The sequence below is a fragment of the Trematomus bernacchii genome, unplaced genomic scaffold, assembly GCF_902827165.1.
Source record: "Trematomus bernacchii unplaced genomic scaffold, fTreBer1.1, whole genome shotgun sequence".
Classification (NCBI taxonomy): domain Eukaryota; kingdom Metazoa; phylum Chordata; class Actinopteri; order Perciformes; family Nototheniidae; genus Trematomus; species Trematomus bernacchii.
Window position 1 is genome coordinate 8,150,519 of NW_022987828.1, and position 19,843 is coordinate 8,170,361.

The following is a 19,843-nucleotide window of genomic DNA, read 5'->3' on the forward strand; positions in this document are numbered from 1 at the left end:
AAGGTAAGAAACTGCACTAATAAGATGGTGGAGGACGTCACAATAGTTTAGCCATTCATTTGAGTATCTTGTACCTGTTGTCTGAATCCCAGCACTGCTTCTGCGTTCTGCCTCTGTGCCTTCGCCTCATCACTCTCCCCTCCCCAGACTACATGAGTGTCCTCTGCATCCCGGTACAAAGACGGACTGGGACCCCCCCTCCCTGTCACTCCTCTTCCCTGCTGGAGGGAGAGGCTCATGCAATGCCCCTTCATGCTTAGATTTGCAGGAAGAGAGTGTCCGCTGTGAAGGGAAAGAGTGTCCCGGAGGCGAGCTGACTCCTCTTCCAATCGGCCTGCTTTCTCCCGCAGCAGCTCAGCTTCGCTCTTGCGCCTCTGGAGTTCATTCTCACAGACTTCTAGCTCCAGAGATCTCGTCCTCAGGGCCATCCCAGCCTCGCGGGACCGAGCCTGGCTGGCCTGCAGTTCAGAACGGGCTTCTCTCAGCTGAGCCTTCAGCATCACGATGTCTCCGGCCTTCTGGCTGAGCTCAGACTGGATCTCCTTCAGCTGCTGCTTCAGGAGGGAGATCTCTCCGGACTTCTGACACACCTGAAGGGTCAAGAGAAGGCAAGTTAGAGACAGGGCTGAGATCGCTGAAAATACATAACAAATTGCTTAAAAGCCATGTATCAACAATGACTCTTCAACCTTACTTTTAGGGCTGTTTTATGCTTTCATTAGTATGTCAAAGAGACCCCCTGCCAGATTCGAACAAAGGCAGTTCACAGGGCACCTTGAATGGCTTTAATCACCCTGACCTGACCCCTCCACTCACCTCCCACTGTGTCTCTTCCAGACGTGGCCCCAGCTGGGTCTGCTCCCTCTGGATGGAGGCACACCTCCGTTCCAGCGTCTCTCTGTCCTGCAGCAGAGAGGAGAAGTCCTCCTGCAGCTTCTTTTTCTCTTGCTGTAGTTGAAATACCTGACGGCACACAAAGACACATATTTTAAAACTGAATAACAAGTCGATCTACAAAAAGACATGCACCCTCAAAGAAAGAATCTACAGACTCACATCTGAAGCAAGAGACTTGCAATGTAACAATTTGAACATCTCTGTCTGGGTAAATGTTTTAAAAGGTTTTTATAAACTTAGCGTACCTGTAACTGTAGCACCTGCTGTGCCCTCTGGGCCTTCTGCGAGGCTTGCTTCATCTTCGTGGCGCAGCTCTGTCTCAGCTCCTCCATCTCTCTTTCACAGCGATGCTGCTTCTCCTCATACACCTTTCAGATCAAAAGACATGGGTAAGAGTTCAGAGGTCAATATTGAACTTTTACTAACATCTAATCATGTTTTTTTATTGTGTGTTAAAGAAAGGTTTGGTCTGTGGTGAGTGTCTTACCTGGCAAATGGCAGCTTCATTCTCATCCAGGTTTTCCCGGAGCTGCTGCAGCTCCAGGTCTCGTTCCCTCAGCTTGTCCTCCAGCTCCCTCACCACCCCCTCATAGCCCTCCACAGGGGGCGGCGAGTGGCCACAGGACCCGCTGTCCGACAGGGGCTGCCCGCGCCCACTTAGAGACCCCGAGCCTGTGCTCTTGCTGGATGAGGAGCGTCCACTGTCTGAGTTAGTGTGGCCGTGGCTCCCATTTCCACCTGAGGTGGTTCGGCCGAGGCCCGTCACAGGCTCCAGCTGGCCCCCCGAGCCAGACCCCGAGCTGGAGCCCTCGCTGGGGGCCAGACTGTAGCCTGTGCTGCTGTGAGTCGGGAGGCTGGAGAGGGAGTTCCTTCCTGAATCTGACATGGAACAGGACTGGCTGCTCCGAGCATTTCGACCCCCGCTGTAGGAGTTGCGTTTCCCTTCAGTGCTGCTCACTACGAGGCCGTTTGTGCCGCCGGCGCCGTTGGACCCCCCGAGGGGCAGTAGGAGGTTGAGGCTGGCCTGGCTCTCCGACAGACTGCTGGGCGCTGGCCGTGGTGACAGGTAGTGCACAGAGTGACGGTTCTTGGGAATGACAGGTTTGAACGCTGTAGGACGGATCAGCACTTTCTCCATGTTCTGAAAGTACATTATTATGACAAACAAAATTAGTGATTGATAAAGCTAAGCTGTGCTAATTAGCAACGGCTGAATAAAACTCATTACAGAGGGGGACAGTGATATGTTGGTAGGTCACCCCTCTAGGCTCTGATTAGTTTAATTTGGTTAAATTGATATTCATGGGCTTCATTAAGCAATTTTCTTAATGATTTTCCTAAAATCTTAGATATAGAGAGGGGGTAGAGGACAGAGAAAATAAGATTAAAGGGCAGATAAACAAAGAGGAGGGTGAAGAGTGGAGGTTGAGGCTGGTGAGAGCTCTGCACATGTTCAGTAAGCATTTTACTTCTTAATGATCTTCCTCAGGGTTCACTAAATATGTCAGTGAACGTAAGCGATCTCTGACATTGATCATGATGTGTCTGCAAGGTGAGTAGCTGTCAAATGATCCATCCGAGCCTTACAGGCCAGTGATTAAGCTTCCCTCTGGATCGATGAAAATAAATAGCCAGCACATGCTGCAGGAATGCTCACATCTGAGTAAGTGTTTCATGAGGACAGTGTGTAATCTATATACCTGCAATAAGCAAAAAATAAATCTGCCTGGGTGATTTATCGCTCTAGCTATTCAGTCTGCAGCTCTCACCTTCTCTAACTGTCCGGACACTGGGATGAGTTTGGGAGGAGGCCCTCCAATGTTGCCGTTCAGAGCCCTGTTGTCCTTTTGGTCCTCCGAGTCACTACAGGGACTAACAGCTGCCACCACCAGGTTGTCGTTCCAGTCTCCAACCAACACCTCATCGCTCACATACCCAGAGTTCCCATTAGGGCCACCACCTACTGCTCCAGCAGCCGTTCCTCCCCCTGTCCCAGTACAGTTACCAGGCCGGGGCTGCTTCTTGGTGGGCAGTGGTGGAGGCAGGACCTGGGCCTGGGGAAGCGTTTGGTTGCTGATAACCAGCAGATGCTCCAGGGAGCTCCCGCTGCGGAGTGTGTTGTCCTGGAGCCGGAAGCAGCTGGTGGCCGGGGTGGATCGGCGTGACTTGGTGGAGAACTCGCTGGCGGCCCGGCAGTGTTTCTCCTGATACGTCCGGCCTGATATGAGGCTGCTGACAGAACCCATGGCTGTCCCAGGGCTGCAGGGCCCACAGGGGCCCGGGCAGGGGCCTGAGGGGGAGTGGGATGATAGCGGCCGGTACTGCTGGATGTCGAGACCTGGATTGGGGTAGTCAGTCACGATCACAGGTAGTGCCTGTACCAGAGCCATGGCACCCCGACGGCGTCAGACACACCACACACACTGATGAGAGGGAGAGAGAGGGACATTTTTTTACATTAATGACTGTCACAGATTATGTATTTAAAAACAAATGTAGTATGCTAAAACACTATACCAGCGTGGTGAACATGGTGACGGTTATACATCAGCATTTAGCTCAAAGCGCCACCTAAGTGCTAAATGCTGAAAAAGTGAGCGTTAGTGATGCATTTTACTGTTAAAAAAATACTATGGCTATTACTTAACATATTTCTCTGTCTTGTGTGAATTCAATACAGATTATTTTGTAGTTTTGCAAAAAACAAAATGTTTTCAAGGTTTTTTAAATAGATAAAAAATATCTCTGTTCAATTTACTGTGTCCCAGTAAGTCATGTACAATACCAGCACCCTAAAACTGAAACAGCCGAATGGAAACTAGCCATACTGTAGATATAATATGCTTTAACTAAACAAGGAACAATACCACAGTCTTCGCAGATGTTAAGAATCACATCCATGTGTTAAAAATATGTAAATGAGACGCATGTAGTGGTATTGGGCTCATCATCTTATCATTATTCTTCAATTCCTCAAACTAAAATGATTAAATAAATCATTTTCAGTATTTTCAATTTTCAAATGCAACATATTTTCTTTACATATAAATGTATAACAATTAACAACAATCTTGCTGCAACAATGAAGCCAAATTATTTGTGTACTTTAGTCCTGTTGCCACTCGCAAAGCTCATTATCTACAGCCGCTTAACCGCTGTTTGTTTAACACATTTCTCCTGGGGGGGCACATCCACAGACCCCCCCCACATTAAAGGCTCATCCCCTCATTAAATACACTCTTTGTCTCTGGCGACGCCACTGATAATGCTCAATGTCATTAGCGGGGCAGGAAGAGGAAAAAGGGGATGGATTTAGCAGAGACTGGGGATGACAGACAGTCACGCTCATCTCCATCTGCAGCTGCTCGGTGATTTTCCTGACCCTGTCCGAATCCGGTGAGCAATCAACTGTGTATTACATTTAAAGCGGTTTGAAAACGAGTCGCTTCAAAGTTTCATGATCACAGTGCTCATACACATATCAAACACAATCTTTGAAGTAATTGCCTCACTTGGTCACTGCACTATTTTTAGGAAGAGAAACATGGATACATATTACGAACACGATAAGTGGCTGCAGATTAAGTCTTCCATTTGCAGATAGTATTATCAGTGTTAGTTTCCCGGAGGGACAGAGATGGGACACATATACTCAGTGTGTCGTGCCAAGCCCAAATCAGTCTGGCCAAGTGGAATAATCCATGCCAGCTATGTCTGCGCACAGTCTGCCAGGACTAACACAATCATAAAGAGACACACACACACACACACACACACACACACACACACACACACACACACACACACACACACACAGAACAGCCACACTCACAATACAAATTCATTAACAGAGCATATCTTTCATGCAAGTCCTAAGTAGAAAATATTCTCATGATATCAAGTTTTGGGAAACATTGAGAGTAGTTTTTTTTACACAATTTAATCAAATGATTAGATTATGATTTGTTGGCAGAGTCCTATGAGTTACGTGTGTTGCAAATACAAACTCTTTCACATTTCAAAACAAACTGCTTATATTACAGTATAGCTATTGTCATGGCCTGGCTCTTAGCCATAACAAAAAGCGTGGGAAGGCAATAGTATGAAGCTGCAGCGTCGGAGGCTGCACTCCCAGGGCCGCACTCTCAGGACCGCACTCACAGGACCCTAGTTGTTTTGCAACAACGCCACCTAGCGGATTGGATGACCGCAAAAGTACAACCAGCGAGTATTGAGTCTCATACACAGCGAGTCTCTTTAGACATTGTAATGCTTGTTATTAATCATCTAAAAATGCATGAAAATATGTTTTTCTTACTGAAATAAAATTATTAACAAGTTGTTGTTAATATGTTTTTGTTTTTTAATAACAAATGTATTTTGTATGTCAGATGTAAAAAGATAGTCTTTTATATTTGTCTTATCAAATTTGACATACAACATAAATATATATATTGTAGTAATAATGATATAATCTATTTATAATTGTAAATGTATATTGTATGTAGACATACATTTAGATGTATATTTTGTTAAAACAAAACAAAACTGTTAATTTAGTTTTTGGGAGAAGGGGTGGGGTTAAATAACTCCTTTGAATCAATTTGATACTGCTTATGTTTCTACAGTATCATAATTCTCTTGTTTCATTTCATTATTATTATATATATATATTTTATTGTATTACACGTTCGAAATAAATCAAATCAAATGTGTCTTTGAAGAGGTGCTAGATTACTCAAAAACAACTGTTAGTGTGTTTATGCACCAGGCTGCAAAAGATAAACATGCAATTTGACGAGAGGCATTTCAGTGCAGAATACATTTGTATTTATTGGGCACAATTTCCACACTGTGGATTGTTCACTGGGGTGAGGCGGGGTCTGCTGTTCCCTCAACCACCAGAAAACAGCTCCAGCTGCAGTACCCCGGGAAGCCCTCTTCTGAGTAAAAACCCTGTAATATTCCTCGCCGTCCACTTCCCCGGTAGCCTGTGCCAACGTCCTTATACAGGTTGTCACACTGAAAGCACCTGGAAATTTGGTAGGCCTTCCTAAATTCCTGTTTGTGTCCCTCTGTGAAGATATTCCAGTTGACGACACCTGAAGTAGAATGTCATAAGAAAATTACAATTCAGACAGAAAAAGAACAAAACCTTCCTTAATTTAGCTGACCTTACTCTTAGTCAATCAACTTCACAATATTCTAACCTACAGAATAGGCCGACATAATATAACTGACTAAAACACCTCATGCAATATTACAAAACATGTCAAAATGATGAGACTGTCTGATAAACAGTAAACAGGCAGTCAGCACAGTTAAGATTATTTACAATGAATTCAAATAGTAATACAATGACTATTAAAGAAGCATTTACACTGAAGACAGAACTTAGGCTACTGCTGATTTAATGTAGCGGACAGACAGATTATATTGACATGCTTTTGTCATCCTCTGAAGTTTAATTAATTAGCTGACTATAATTAATGATCAGAGTTGGGAAGTTTACTTTATTTAAATGTAGTAGGTTACAGATGACTAATTACCCTGTTAAAAATGTAATAAGTAATGTAACTATTTATATTGATATTCTAATGTTAATTATGGTTATTTTATGTTTTTTGTGAGTCACTTTGGATAAAAGCCTCTGCTAAATAACATAACCGTAACATACGGTTTCATTAAACAAATAAACAAAAAGGCTAACAGTTGGTTTTGCAGCGAGTCATCATAGGCTAACAGATGACATTTAGCACGTGTTGCTTGTATTGCTGTCCAATTGAATACACCAGAATAGTTGTTAACTTTAAACAAACAACATGATTCACATTACTCACTCTTACTGTAATTAGTGATTAAATCAACAATTAATGTAGGACACCTAGTTGGGCTTGCCAAAATCACGCTACAGTTTCATTAAACAAATAAGCTAACGAAGCTAATGCTTTTGCTAATAATGCTTTTGCCGAAAGCTATAGCTAACGAATAATTGTTTTTAGTGCCTTTAATACTGTTAGAAGCTATCATAAGCTAACAGATGTTTGTTTGTATTGCCTTAAGACTATCATAGTTAATGTTAGCTAATCACACTTCATTTCAAGACACCGGAATTGTTATTAATGTTAAACAAATAAAACTTTAAAAGCACTTCACACTACTCACACTCTCTGCGTTGTCGTTCATATTCATGTCTCCTGCTCACTAGGTGGCGATGTTGCAAAACAAATAGGGTCCTGAGAGTGCGGTCCCATGAGTGCGGTCCTGCGACTGCAGCCTCCGACGCTGCAGCTTCATACTACTCTGGGAAGGACAAGAATATGTAAAAAAGGTGTTTCAAGTGGGAGAAGGAGGAGCGTGAGTGAGATTTTCAGTTCAGGAGGGAGCTGGAGATCAGAAAGTTAGATGCAGACACAGCTTTCAGGATGCGTCAGCTAGAGCTCTCTTTCTGTCGAGGATTGTGTGGTGTATGACCAGGGGCGGACTGGCCATCGGGACGTTCGGGACGAATCCCGATGGGCCGGTACTGAAGCGGGCCGCTCGGACGATGTGGGCCGCTCGGAGAAGTCACTAGCACCCCCCCCCCCCCCCCGTCGACAATGTCCTCGCGGTATTGACTTGCGGCACCGAGGTGGGCCCCCCCCCCCCCCCAGTTTGATAAATTACCGAGGTGGGCCGGCGGTACCGAAGTGGGCCGGTCGAGAGTCCCGGGCTGATTTGTAGTCCCAGTCCGCCCCTGTGTATGACAATGTGAAAGGTGCTGTTCTCAGGGCATATGAGCTTGTGCCTGAGGCCTACAGGCAGCGTTTCCGCAGCCTGAAGAAAACTTCTGGCCAGACTTATGTGGACTTCGCGAGGGAGAAGAAAATCCTCTTTGACAGGTGGTGTAGAGCTTGTAAAGCGGATGACATTACCCTAATGTGTGAACTAATGATGCTGGAGGAATTTAAAAACTGTGTACCAGAGCGTACTGTAGTTCATTTAAATGAGCAAAAAGTATCTACCCTTCAGCAGGCTGCCACTCTAGCAGATGAGTTTGCACTTACACATAAAAGCGTTTTTTCTCAGCGTGATCCCCTCATCAAGAGCGTGATCCCCTCAGCGAGATTCTTACCATAGAGCTCGTGACACATACGTCCCCCGTGCCAGTTTTCCAGTATCAGGTCCCAAGCTAGAAAAGCCTTGTTTTTTTTGTCATAACCCTGGTCATTTGATAGCACACTGTGCAGCTTTGAAGCGAAAGCAGGCTGCCACTATGGCGGATGTGGAAGGGATTGTGCTATCACACAGTGGTGTTTTGGCTCATAGCAATTCTCCTCATCGTGTTGGTTTCCGGAAAGCTCGTAACAGATGTGCCACGCATGCTCATTCTGTTTCTCTTCCAGGACCCAAGGAAAAGAGATTGTGTTTCTTTTGTCTTGACCCTGGTCATCTAGTGGCAGAGTGTGTCGCTCGGAAGAAGCAGGTGGCAGCTTCCAAGCGGTCTGTGGAAAAGCCAAAAGACCGGCACCCAGTTGAGATGCGACAGAGTGGTGAGTTGCAGTTAAGTTCTGCGTCCGTCTGTGACAGTGCTGTGGGTGTGGGTGTTCCCGTCTCTGAAGCGGTGGGTGTGGACCTGGCTCAGAGCAATGGGGATCTGTGTTCAGTGAGTGATGTGTGTATTCCATGTGATGTGTGTGTTGCTCCGGTGTTGGCTGCTTGTGGGCAGTATAACGTGTGTTTTATGGGGGGGGGTGTTACGTGCCGCAGTTGGTGCTTGTGTGTGTGCTTTTGTGTGTGTCTCTCTCTCTCTCCCCGATTGTCTCCAGGTGCAGCCTCTCCCCCAGGTGCTCCCAATCCCCAATCAGGGCCTCCTTAAAGGACCTGAGGAAGGCTGCAGTGGCCTCTCTCATTCTCCTCTGGCTGCATGGGTGCAGCACGGCGTCTTCGTCTCTGTGTGGGACCTGTGTTTTATCAATTACTAGGATATGTGTTCCAGCATATATTGGTACCATAGTTTACTTTGCAAGTTGGCTGGTGAGCCCGTTTTCTGTTTGTCTATCATTGGTTGATTAAACCTCATTTTGTGGCTTCAGAGATCAGTTTCCTCTCTCTCTTCTCGTGCCTGGTCGTTTCTGTGTTTTGTTACTCCCCTTCGTACCCCTACGATTTGGAGGGAACGTAACAAATGGCGAGACCAAGGAGTCCAGTGAGAAGTGGAGCTATCCGGACCTGGACAATGTGGAGGTGCTGGACGGCACCAAAGGCAGACGACAATGAACTGAGCACGTCCAGGACTTCCAAGCCCAAACTGCTCCGTCTGTTCCTCTCTGTGCATAAGAAGAGCGGCCGCACTGAGCCCGTCTCCCACTCTTACTTCCAGGTCTATCATTGGTTGATTAAACCTCATTTTGTGGCTTCAGAGATCAGTTTCCTCTCTCTCTTCTCGTGCCTGGTCGTTTCTGTGTTTTGTTACTCCCCTTCGTACCCCTACGATTTGGAGGGAACGTAACAAATGGCGAGACCAAGGAGTCCAGTGAGAAGTGGAGCTATTTGGACCTGGACAATGTGGAGGTGTCCAGCCGTCAGGTGTCCTCAATCAGGGCGTCAGGTGTCCCCAATCAGAAGTCACAAGCAGAGGAGAAACATTAAAGGGCCATGCACACCACAGGAGACAACAAGGCAGGGGTCGTCACACTATCTTGGGACCTTAGTGTTCTCCAAACAAAAACATATTGGGAACTTTAAAAAGTGTTTAATATTGCACCACATGGGAATTGAGAGAAGAAAACATAGGGCTGGTTTAATTATTCGTTAATGATCAGTCAGCAGGGTGGTTCAAGTCCTGCCAGTTGATTATATATTGACTGGTGAGCAGGCCTGTGAGTGTGTGACAGGGAGTGAGGGACCCCTGAAAGAGAGGAGACAGACTTAATGAGTACCCATGACTCAAGGAGATTAAGATATGTGTGGTATGTGATCTCTTCCCATGCCAAAAATAATCACGCCTCACAACCTCCGTTCACCTTTTATCTAGCCGTGTCCACCTCTTCTTCACTCCCAGGCCTGACAAGGACCTCTCAGGCAGGGATAATAGAATTAACAACCCTCTGAGACCGTCAACCGTGACCCCCCTCAGCTAACCCTGTGACCCCCTGATGGGTGAAGGGGAGCTGGCCTGATTCTGCCCTCCCACCCCTGTAACCTCCAAGGGCCTGTTTTTGTTCTGGCTACTCTGGCAACAAATCCCAAAAGCTAATTTCCTCGTCTGATGTTGCTCACTGGTTGTTTCTTAAGGTTATTGAAGCTCTACTCCTCCCCTTCTTGGCTGCATTCCTCGAACAAAGTGAAAATACTCTCACCATCCCTCCATTCGCCCTCACCGCTTCCTCCACCTTCCTCATTACACACATCCTCCTCTGCTGACAGCCGCGCAAGACAAGCAGAGAGAAAACAGATGTAGTCACTAAAAATAGAGAACATCTCAAGTGCCTGAAATGATTCTGATAGTCTTTCATGAGGTGTTTCTGTTGGCGAGGCATATGATTTGACATTCAAAAATAAACTCCAATAGCTAGCTATTGTAGGGTCAACCCAGGGCCATTTCACACTTAAAACCGTTTGTCTGTTGAAGGATGCCGAATAGCCTAAACGCATCGTCACTGCTTGCGAACTGGAAATAAACCAAATGGTTGTGAGAGTTCATCCTCCTCCAACTGGCCCAGGATGAGTAAAAGCAGGACTGACAGACGAGAGCGGTTCCCAGGTAGCTCTCTAACAAGATCCAGCAGAGGGGTCTGTGACTGGGAAATAATCCCGTTATGATAAGTCTGTTCATAACGCCAGTATTACCCAGGAGAGGAAGCCCATTATTTTGCAGCAGCAGATCGCCCCACACAATTACACGCAACCTCCGAGCTGTTCCGGAGACTCTGCTGAAAAAGTTAGAATAGCGGGAATAAGGCAGAAGAAAAATAAGTGGCTTTAGAAGTAACAATACAAAGGCAGGCTGGGTGGGGGTGATGGTTGGTGGTTTAAGGGGAATTCCAATACCAGGTAGTCAAAGAGAGGCTCCAAAGAGGCCTGAGCTCTTGGGAACACCATTTGTAATCCTGTTTGGACATTATTTGGCCAGACAGAGGTCTAAGCACCTTAAGATCTCCTGAAGAGAAAATCAAAAGAGAAGGCAGACATCATTCCCTAGCTAAACCATCTCTCTCTTGTATCCTCTTCTTTCCACATGTCTGCCTCTCTTTTAAAGATTTGAACAAAAAGAGACAAAGAGCAACAACAAAAAAGACATGAAATCTACACTTGGTGAACTATCACGGTGAAAACAAGTCAAGCGTAAGCATCTTCAGTCCTTGGAAACCAGAGATCTTATGGGTGCATTTTGTTGATCTACAGTAGAGCAGAGGCAACAGACTTGTTGTATATAGTTGTGTTAAAACTTGGATAATGTACATACTAGCAAAGTCTGGCGCTAACCATTGTTCTAATGCTTTTACCTTAAGCCATTTGGCCATTAGCAATATGAAAGTATTGATTGGGTGAAGCTTTAACTATTGGTAAAGCTGACATCCTGCAGATGAACTGCCATGTTTTTTCAGTTCTTCCCCTCCTTCCTCATCTTTCATCCTTCTTTCCTGTTCCTGACTATTTTCACCCATATCCCTTTCCTCTCTTCCTTACCTCCTGTGCTCGATTATTGCTCCACTGCTCTCCAGTCACTCTTTCCTTTTCCATCCCCCCTCTCCTACGAACCTCCTGCTCACTGGTGTATGCAGCTAGATTTCCATCGGCCCCTGCTTTAACAGCAACACCACAGCGTGACTAACCGAAGGCAAAGCCAGTGTGAAGACCAAAGCAACAGGTGGAAAGTATAAGATTGTCAGATCAGAGCAGGAACTATATGGACGGGGGCAAAAGTATCAGTATGCGAGCCATAATTCGAACCATTCATAAATATGTCTTTGTGTAACGTTTCTATAATGGGTGGTCACTACCGAGTGGAGTTTCACTGATCCCAAGAGCATATTCAGTGGTACCCAAACAGTTCAAATAAAGCAGGATTTTTTGAGCGAGCCGTGTGAAGTTGAGAGCTTGTTCAAACCAGTAGAAATATTCCACTTAGATAAACAGAGCCTGGGTGGCCTTGATTAATCCTAAAACCAGTGATCCCAGTGGTTGAAGAGGGTGAGAAAGTCAGACATAGAAACTGAGGTAGAGAGAAATCAACAGGCTAGTGAGTCACAATAATCCTCCACGGCTATGATACAAAAGAAAACCCACAAGTAAAGGCAAGGCTGCAACACACTGACACACACAATACCTCAGAGAGGCAATCACTCCACACCTAATCTACCCCCCCATATAATTGTCACGCATCCACTCACTGAAAGTCCACAATAAAACTTCAAACAGGAAAGAAAATGGTATTGCAATGAAGTCAGCCGACTCCACTGTAAATTGAGTTGAAGTCTTTTAATGTTTTGCCAGAAGACCTGAGGTTATAATATGCCTCCATTCCAACACAATGACTGTCTGTCTGAGAGGTCGCTCACTGTCACCCACCCCCACATGGCTTGGCTCGTGTGTGTGTGTGTGTGTGTGTGTGTGTGTGTGTGTGTGTGTGTGTGTGTGTGTGTGTGTGTGTGTGTGTGTGTGTGTGTGTGTGTGTGTGCGTGTGTGTGTGTTGCTGAATACGTGCAAACCTACTCAGTCCTCATTAACCCATTGCCTCACTGCCAAGAGTATTTCGCTCAAACCAAAACTATTGTCCTCTTTGGCAAAGTAACATAGTTGAACAAAAGTTGTGAGTTCAGGTTTTCAGTGGTGATGCAAACGAAGAAAAAAGCTTTCTAAAAAGTGAAAAAGTGTGCAGGAGTAATTGGCAACAGGTCCTCCCACAGTCCAGTTTTTTCCCCCTTTTCTTCTTTAACAACCAACTTGTTGCCGTTAGCTTCTCGCTCTGTTTGGAAGCGTTGCGATGGCAGCGGAGGCCCACATTCTTCATGCACAGGGCGAAATGAGATAGGGAGACAGGAAAAGCGGGAAGGGGAAGCAAGGAAGAAAGAGAAAGAGTGACTGAATAGGTGAATGAGTAAGTTAGTTTTGTGCGTGTGTGACAGTCTGACAGCAGACAGTTTTGGCTCTTTAGCATCTCAAAGCATCTGGCCTCAATTCGGACTTGAGAGGCTGCTGGAGAGTGGGGTGAACGAAGCATATAACTGCAGAGAAAACTCACAAAGTCCCTGTGGGGGTTGACAGGGAGAGCAGCCAGCAATCTATTGAAATGGGATGCAGTAGACGTCAATGACATGATGAAAGTGGCGACAGAGCCTTGTGAAAACACTATGGTCGTTCAGGGACTCAAACGCCAATCACACGCTTGTTTATGGGTTCAGTTTGAAGTAAATTGTTCTGTTCATTTCGACACAGACTACATAGCGAGGTTTCATCAATATTCAGTCAAGATAAAATCCTTACAATTTGATAACGCTTCATACATTCCAGACTTTCAGTGAAGTGTCGATACTTTGTATTGGGACATTTGATATCAACGTGTTTATCCAAAGAACACCTATTTTAATTCGTTGTTTGCTTTCTTGCCAATACATTAGAAAATAAGATTGACACCTCTGAGCATGAAGACTTTCCTGGCTTTTTCCAAATGTTACAACATTCAATCTACAAGATCCTGTAAATATAATGAATGAATATGTTTTATCTTATTTGCTTGACTTTGTTAAAGAACCAAATGGAAAGATTACAAGTTGTGATTTAATGGGGCTGTATTAACCTGAATTATTTCTCGATTGAGAGCAGAGACTTCCTGGAGTCAGCGCTAGTTGACAATCTAAAGCAAATAATAAGTAAATAAGTTAGTGAATCTGACCATTTGATGCTTGTTCTTAATACTTGATAGTATTTTTTATTCTGTATGCTATCAACCCATATCAGTGAAGAGTTTCCATCCCCCGCCCGACACAGCACTAGAGCTGGAGAGTGCTGGCATTGGAGGAAATTGAGGTAACAGTAAGTGAAAAAGGGAAATATGACTGACATTCCTGGTCAGCTCCAAATGTTGGATTTTCCAAGAGGTTTTTCCAGCCACAGACAGTTATCCAGCGGCGGTCAGTGGTCAGACCCGCAGACACTGAAAATACCAAGAATGCCGGTGGTAGAGACTCAGAGATTAGTCTGGCCAGAGGACTACTGTTTGTCAGGATCAATGACCACTTCAGCTTTTACTCTTTGATTTGTTAATAAAATACTCAGGTACAGCTCTGAGCTCTTCTGCGTGATGTTCACTGGAGTTTATTTAAGAAAATCAGGGTCCTAAGACTGTTCTGGCTTCTCATTGTCCCAAATGTAGAGAGAAGAGTTACGTTTTCCCTCCTAAACTTCCCTTCCTTCCCCCCCTGCTGCTTTGGCTGCATGAGCAGTGAGATCCATTGTTTCAGTTAAACTGAGGGCAGAGAGCAGTGAGAAGGAGCCTGTTATCTCACACTGAAGGCAACAACACTTTGACTGACAATGTGACCCACAAAAATGTGAGGGAGGATAAGGAGGAGGGGGGCAGTGAGTCTTGATTTTCAGGAGAGCGCTTTACTCCGAGGCTTCGTTGAGGAGAAGTAGGCCACAATATCTGTTTAGCAAATGTGTCAAAGCTTAGTGTGGAATCACAGAATATAACACACACACAATGATACAACACACACTGACAGTGATACTAAATACAGTCGGGCAAATGAGTTCCACAGAAGCGATTACATAAGCAGCGACGCCTCACTTTAACTGTGCCAGCTTCGACGTATAATTCACTTCCACTCATCTGAGAAAATATCTGACATGGCAGAGAAGCACATGTGCAGACGTATTCAGACACACTGCCCGTGCCGCTGTAAACTGGAGGAATATGGAGGGGGGGGGGGGGCAGACTGGTGTGGAAAACTCTCATTCAGCAAACTGAACAGAAGCCAGGCTGATGTCTAATCTCTCTGTGTCTCTCTTTCAGACGTCCCGCAGCGCTCCACTATACTCCTCAATCCAGGATTTACATAAATACCTGGCATGAAATGTGTGCCAAACAAGGTCAATGGAAAATAATATAGCCAGGGTTGGAAGTCAAATTGAATCCGAATCCAGTATTGAATCCTTTAACGTGTCTGTTTGGTGCTAATGAAGCAAATAAGACGATCTAAGGCAAAATGCCATATCTTGTGATGTAAACGAAAGGAAACATCATTTGTGTATCTGCCCTGTGATTCAGAACCACTACGAAAGTTGAAGGGGATTCTTACTTGCTACATCCTTCCTTTAATTTGCATGACAATCAGGTCAGTAGTTATTCAGTTATCCTGCTCAAAATATACCAACAAACAAACCAAAAGGAAAATATAACTTCTTTGAGGGAGGTAAGGGTGAATGCAATAAAGTATTTGTTTTGCCGAACCTAACACATTTATTTTACCAACCTAATCCAGGCTATGGGACCCTAAAGAAAAAGGATGAAAAGTAAGGAAAAACTGAGGTAAAAGAGATCTCACTCTATACTATATGGAGCTACTTTACCACCTTTAATGATGTTCATATACACATCTGCACACACACAGGAAGTCTGAGTCAACATGGCTGGAAAGGGTTACGTATGTAACCGGCAACACGTGACACACATTTACCTCATTTGTTTTGTTCAGAGCAGATGAGGTCACCCATCTTCTCGGCTATCTGTCCGCCACTCTCACTCCCCTCGAATTAAACTTAATGTCAGCGTTTGTTTCTTGACACCTGCCCATTTAAAGCCATTTTGTTTATGGAGTGGAACGTCACTCTGTATGACCCTGCCAAAATCCAGACTACGTAATTACAGTCTTGTCTTAAATGAAACCTCAACATGACACGGTCAAACAGCTACTCTGAAAAGTTGAGTGAATAGAAGGCCCTCAAACCGCCTTGACTATAAACATATCTGCTGACACGTCACTCTTGGGTCCATAACAAACTTGATGAGAAACTACAATATGTGGCCCAGGGCACACGAGGAGTCTTGTAATTACACGCAAAGGCAAGACAGAAGAGAAACAACTGCAGCCCGTGTCTCCAAAAGTGCTTCGTCATCAAAAAGATTCCCTTTTGAGCCTTCCGGATAAAAACATGTTTCGTATGGGTCACACTTCTGAGATGCAGCCTAATTGTCTGCTCTGGAAGAAATGTATCTGCTGCCTCATGCTCTTTCTTATCTTGAATGTGAGAGTGCGCGCAGACAGATTGAAAAACACCACCCTCCTCGTCCTCTTTCTTCTTGGCTCTTCCAGGCCAACTGTCCAGAGGGTGAGACAGCTTTTCCAAAGGCTAACGTTTCAAATCAATACCCCAACGGCCTGAAATGAGCAGATTACCCAGGGTTTGGATTAGAAAAACCTGGGCTCACAAACACCCCCAAAAACTCATCATCCCACCTCAACAAATCCCAGTGAATCTGTTTGTCCCAGCTGGAGCAGGCCAAAAGGCTGCAGGGTCAGCTACAGTCGTAACCACTTTAGAACCTAACTTCATGTCAGCTGACTCTGAATCATCCAGCTGTCTTCAATCTCTGGCAACATGACAGGAAACCAGGTTTTCCAGGGATCATTATGTGAACAGTTGAATGAACAGTTTATCAGTATTTAAGAAAATATCTCTGACATTCCTAAACTAATCTCAAATCCTGTTAAAATAGGGACGTGTGCATGACTGGGCCTGCCAAGCAACTTTTGTCTCCAACTCTTTCCGTTACACACCTTCCATTATTAGCCTTTTGGCAACTGACACCCTCTTAAGTGGCTTCACACTGACTTGCTCATGAATACAAAGTTCCCTTAGGCACATTTTTCCCTCATTTTGACAAAGCCAAACTGGAATAAAGGGTAAGGTAAAGAGAGCCTGATTTTGGAGAATGTAAGACACACACTTATGCAGACACACAGACCAACACACACTCTCTTACTTGCTCCACACTCACCCCAGTGAGAGCCCTGCATTGTTGCCTTCACTTGTCTTCGTCTCTCTTGGAAGAAAAATCACTCCAGTTCTCTGTTGGCTCAGATTCTCCCTGTTTCTCCTTCTTTTCTCCCGTCGTCTACCTCTTTTCTACAAAACTCCAGCTTCCTGCCGTTGCATCTGCAGCGCACCAAGACTTCATATCCCTACACGAGGACTTTCAAATGGAAGCCCCCTTATTTTCCGGTCCTCTCCTCCTCTCTCTACTCACTTCACTCCACTGTTCCTCTTCTCAGCTTTCCTTCCCTGCTGTCTGCCTTAGCACCGCCTCCCCTTCCTCCTCCTCCTCCTCCTCATTCCTCCCTCCCCTCTCTCACTTTTGTCTGCCAGCCCCCCTGCCTCTAGTTCCCCTCTTTGAACACACACACAACTCTCCTCTGCCTCGCTCTCCTCCCCCTTCTCTTTTTAGACTGAGCTTCATCCATCCCCTTCTCTTTCACACACTTTGCATCAACACAATCCTGTGTCAGATTGAACATTTCCGAGAAAATATGATCCACTTTGTGTGGAAGCTAAATGGCTCACAGGCATTTAGGGAAACACCTCCTCTCATCCCTAGTCAAGCATCCAAGCCTTTAGCTAAATTACAGTGCAGTTATCAAACACATCGACTACATCAAGGGCTGCAGTCGCTACAGAGAGGGGGGGTCAATACACTCCAACTTACATAACATGTTTCTGCTCATCTTTGTTCCTGCACACTCCACATGCTATGTTGTGCAGTGCATTAATCGGCCGTCAACAGACCGCGGGGACTGAATGAGTGGAAAGGGAATTAAAAGGTATTTTGAGTGATTCGTTGAAGCTTAGAGGTCAAGTTGAGAGGGTGAAGGTGGAACAGTGTGTGCAGTGCAATAGGCATGCTGTTGCTATATTAAAGCAGCAAATAGACATTATATTTATCTTTCAATCAACCAGTTGATACATCCTTATGTCTTGTGACACAGCACTTAAGAAGCTTGACAAGTCATTTTTTCATGATTTTGTACGCTATGCTTATGGCAATGTTGACTTTTGGTCAGTCCATTACTTTTATTGAAAAACTCTTTCTTTATCTGTATAAATATTTCCATGGTGATCGGAGGCCGAATCCTTATTAGGTGATTTTCTAACATTTCCTCTAGCCGCCATTACCGTTTTTAGTGCTGAATAGCAAATGTGAGCATGCTAACAAACAAAACTAAGATAGTTAACATGGAGAACAAATGTCATATAAATCAGCTTGTTAGCATTTGCATTGTTTAAACACTGCATGCTAAGTGGTACACAACACTAACTACTCTTGTGCGCTTCCATGGAAAACCAGTAGGAGGACTGAGTAATGCTGGAGGAGAGGGGTTTTGTGTGTGTGTGGGTTAGTGTGTGTGTGTGTGTGTGTGTGTGTGTGTGTGTGTGTGTGTGTGTGTGTGTGTGTGTGTGTGTGTGTGTGTGTGTGTGTGTGTGTGTGTGTGTGTGTGTGTGTGTGTGTGTGTGTGTGTGTGTATTTCTCTCTCACCTTTTCTGGAGAAACTACCCCGTACCTCCCTCTGGGTCCCACGCTAACAAGTGAGAAGAGAGTTCACTTCTGTTCACTGACTTGGCACTTTACTGCCATTAACACAGCCCACCTCACCGAAAATAAAACATCAGAGAGCTTTTTAGTGTTTTCCAAGTGTGTGTATGTGTGTTGAGTGTGTGACTCAGCAAGACTCTTTATCTCAGCCTTCGAAAAGGTCATATTAACTTATTATACCATCTGTCCAGCCTGACATATTACTCTCATGTTTTAAAAGTCCTGGTCAATATGCTCATTCTCTAGTTTGCGTTTTGTGCCAAGAAGTTAGCATACAGCAGATGAGAGTTTATGAGAGCTTCTGAGAACTTCTGCTGCTGTAAACAATGTGATGACAGCAGTGAGACAGTGAGAAGTATGTTCATTTTCTCAAACATTGAGACTACTTCCTGCTACGAGTGGATTTGCCCCCTTCTGGCCATAAAGAGGAATGCAGGTCTAATGCAATTTGAAACTTCTCACACTCAGAGGTTGCTGGTTGGACTGAACCAAAACCATACATCTGCAGTCCTTTAAATCAGAACACAGAGGTTAAAAACTCGATCCTTCACATAACATATAGTATTTGTATCCAGTGTTACCATCAAAGTCGGGATTCGGCAGATTTCCTTGTAAGAAACGTGAATCAACCAAAATAAAGTAAAAAGTTAGACTTTTTCTCAGTCTTTTATCCTTTGAAAGTGACTTTGCCCAAGCAGGCGGTGGGTATTGTTGTGGGACGGCTAATGAAGGAAGGGGACAGCTGGGCTGGACTGGAGGAAGACAGAGAGCAGAGGAGACGGCAGATCTGTAATGGAGACGCTGGAAAGAGGAGAGGAAGACAGCTGCTGCACTATGGACCACACATTATTATCACCCCACATATCTTACAAACACTGCCCTTTACTGTGAGGCCTTAAGAGGATAGAAATGATAAGGAGCTAGAGTTTGGCGTCTGCTCGTGGCCCAAAACAAAACACAAAAACATTGTTGTAGCTATCCAAAGCAGATTAACACATGAGTTTAATGTGTTAGTCATTAAACTCATGTGTTAATCGTTCATTTTTGAGGAAGAGGAAGTGTAGAGAAAAGTATTTTTGTGGCAGCAGTAAACAGACTTCCCTGATTTCTTCGATGCTTTGCTGTCATCCGGCTGCCGTATGGAACAACACAGTCTGAGCCTCAAATTCCTGACCCCCATGACCCCTCATCTCCCCCCTTGACCCGGCATCTCCTCTAAACCCTCTCCCACCGTGTCACACACTCCAAATGCCATCCATCTCAAAACCATATCCCTAAACGGACACTTCAAAGTCAGAGACCCCCCCCATTTCCATAAATGTCTGTCTGACAAAGTGACCACAGCGGGTCACTCCAAACTGAGCCCACACC

General features: G+C 44.9%; 1 protein-coding gene across 2 annotated transcripts in view; it reads right to left on the reverse strand.

Annotated features, from left to right (window-relative positions):
* lzts2a (leucine zipper, putative tumor suppressor 2a) overlaps positions 1-19,843 on the reverse strand; it is a 38,956-nt gene that overhangs the window by 1,573 nt on the left and 17,540 nt on the right. The window contains exons 1-6 of one of the 2 annotated variants that reach the window (XM_034152422.1): positions 16,883-17,170; positions 2,667-3,320; positions 1,385-2,038; positions 1,143-1,265; positions 817-963; positions 75-590 (exon numbers count right to left, since the gene is read on the reverse strand). In XM_034152422.1, the coding sequence (XP_034008313.1) occupies positions 75-590; positions 817-963; positions 1,143-1,265; positions 1,385-2,038; positions 2,667-3,287 (2,061 nt within the window). In that variant the 5' untranslated portion in view covers positions 3,288-3,320; positions 16,883-17,170. Of the gene's footprint in view, positions 1-74; positions 591-816; positions 964-1,142; positions 1,266-1,384; positions 2,039-2,666; positions 3,321-16,882; positions 17,171-19,843 lie in introns of those variants that run through there. The other variant, XM_034152423.1, reaches the window with a different exon arrangement.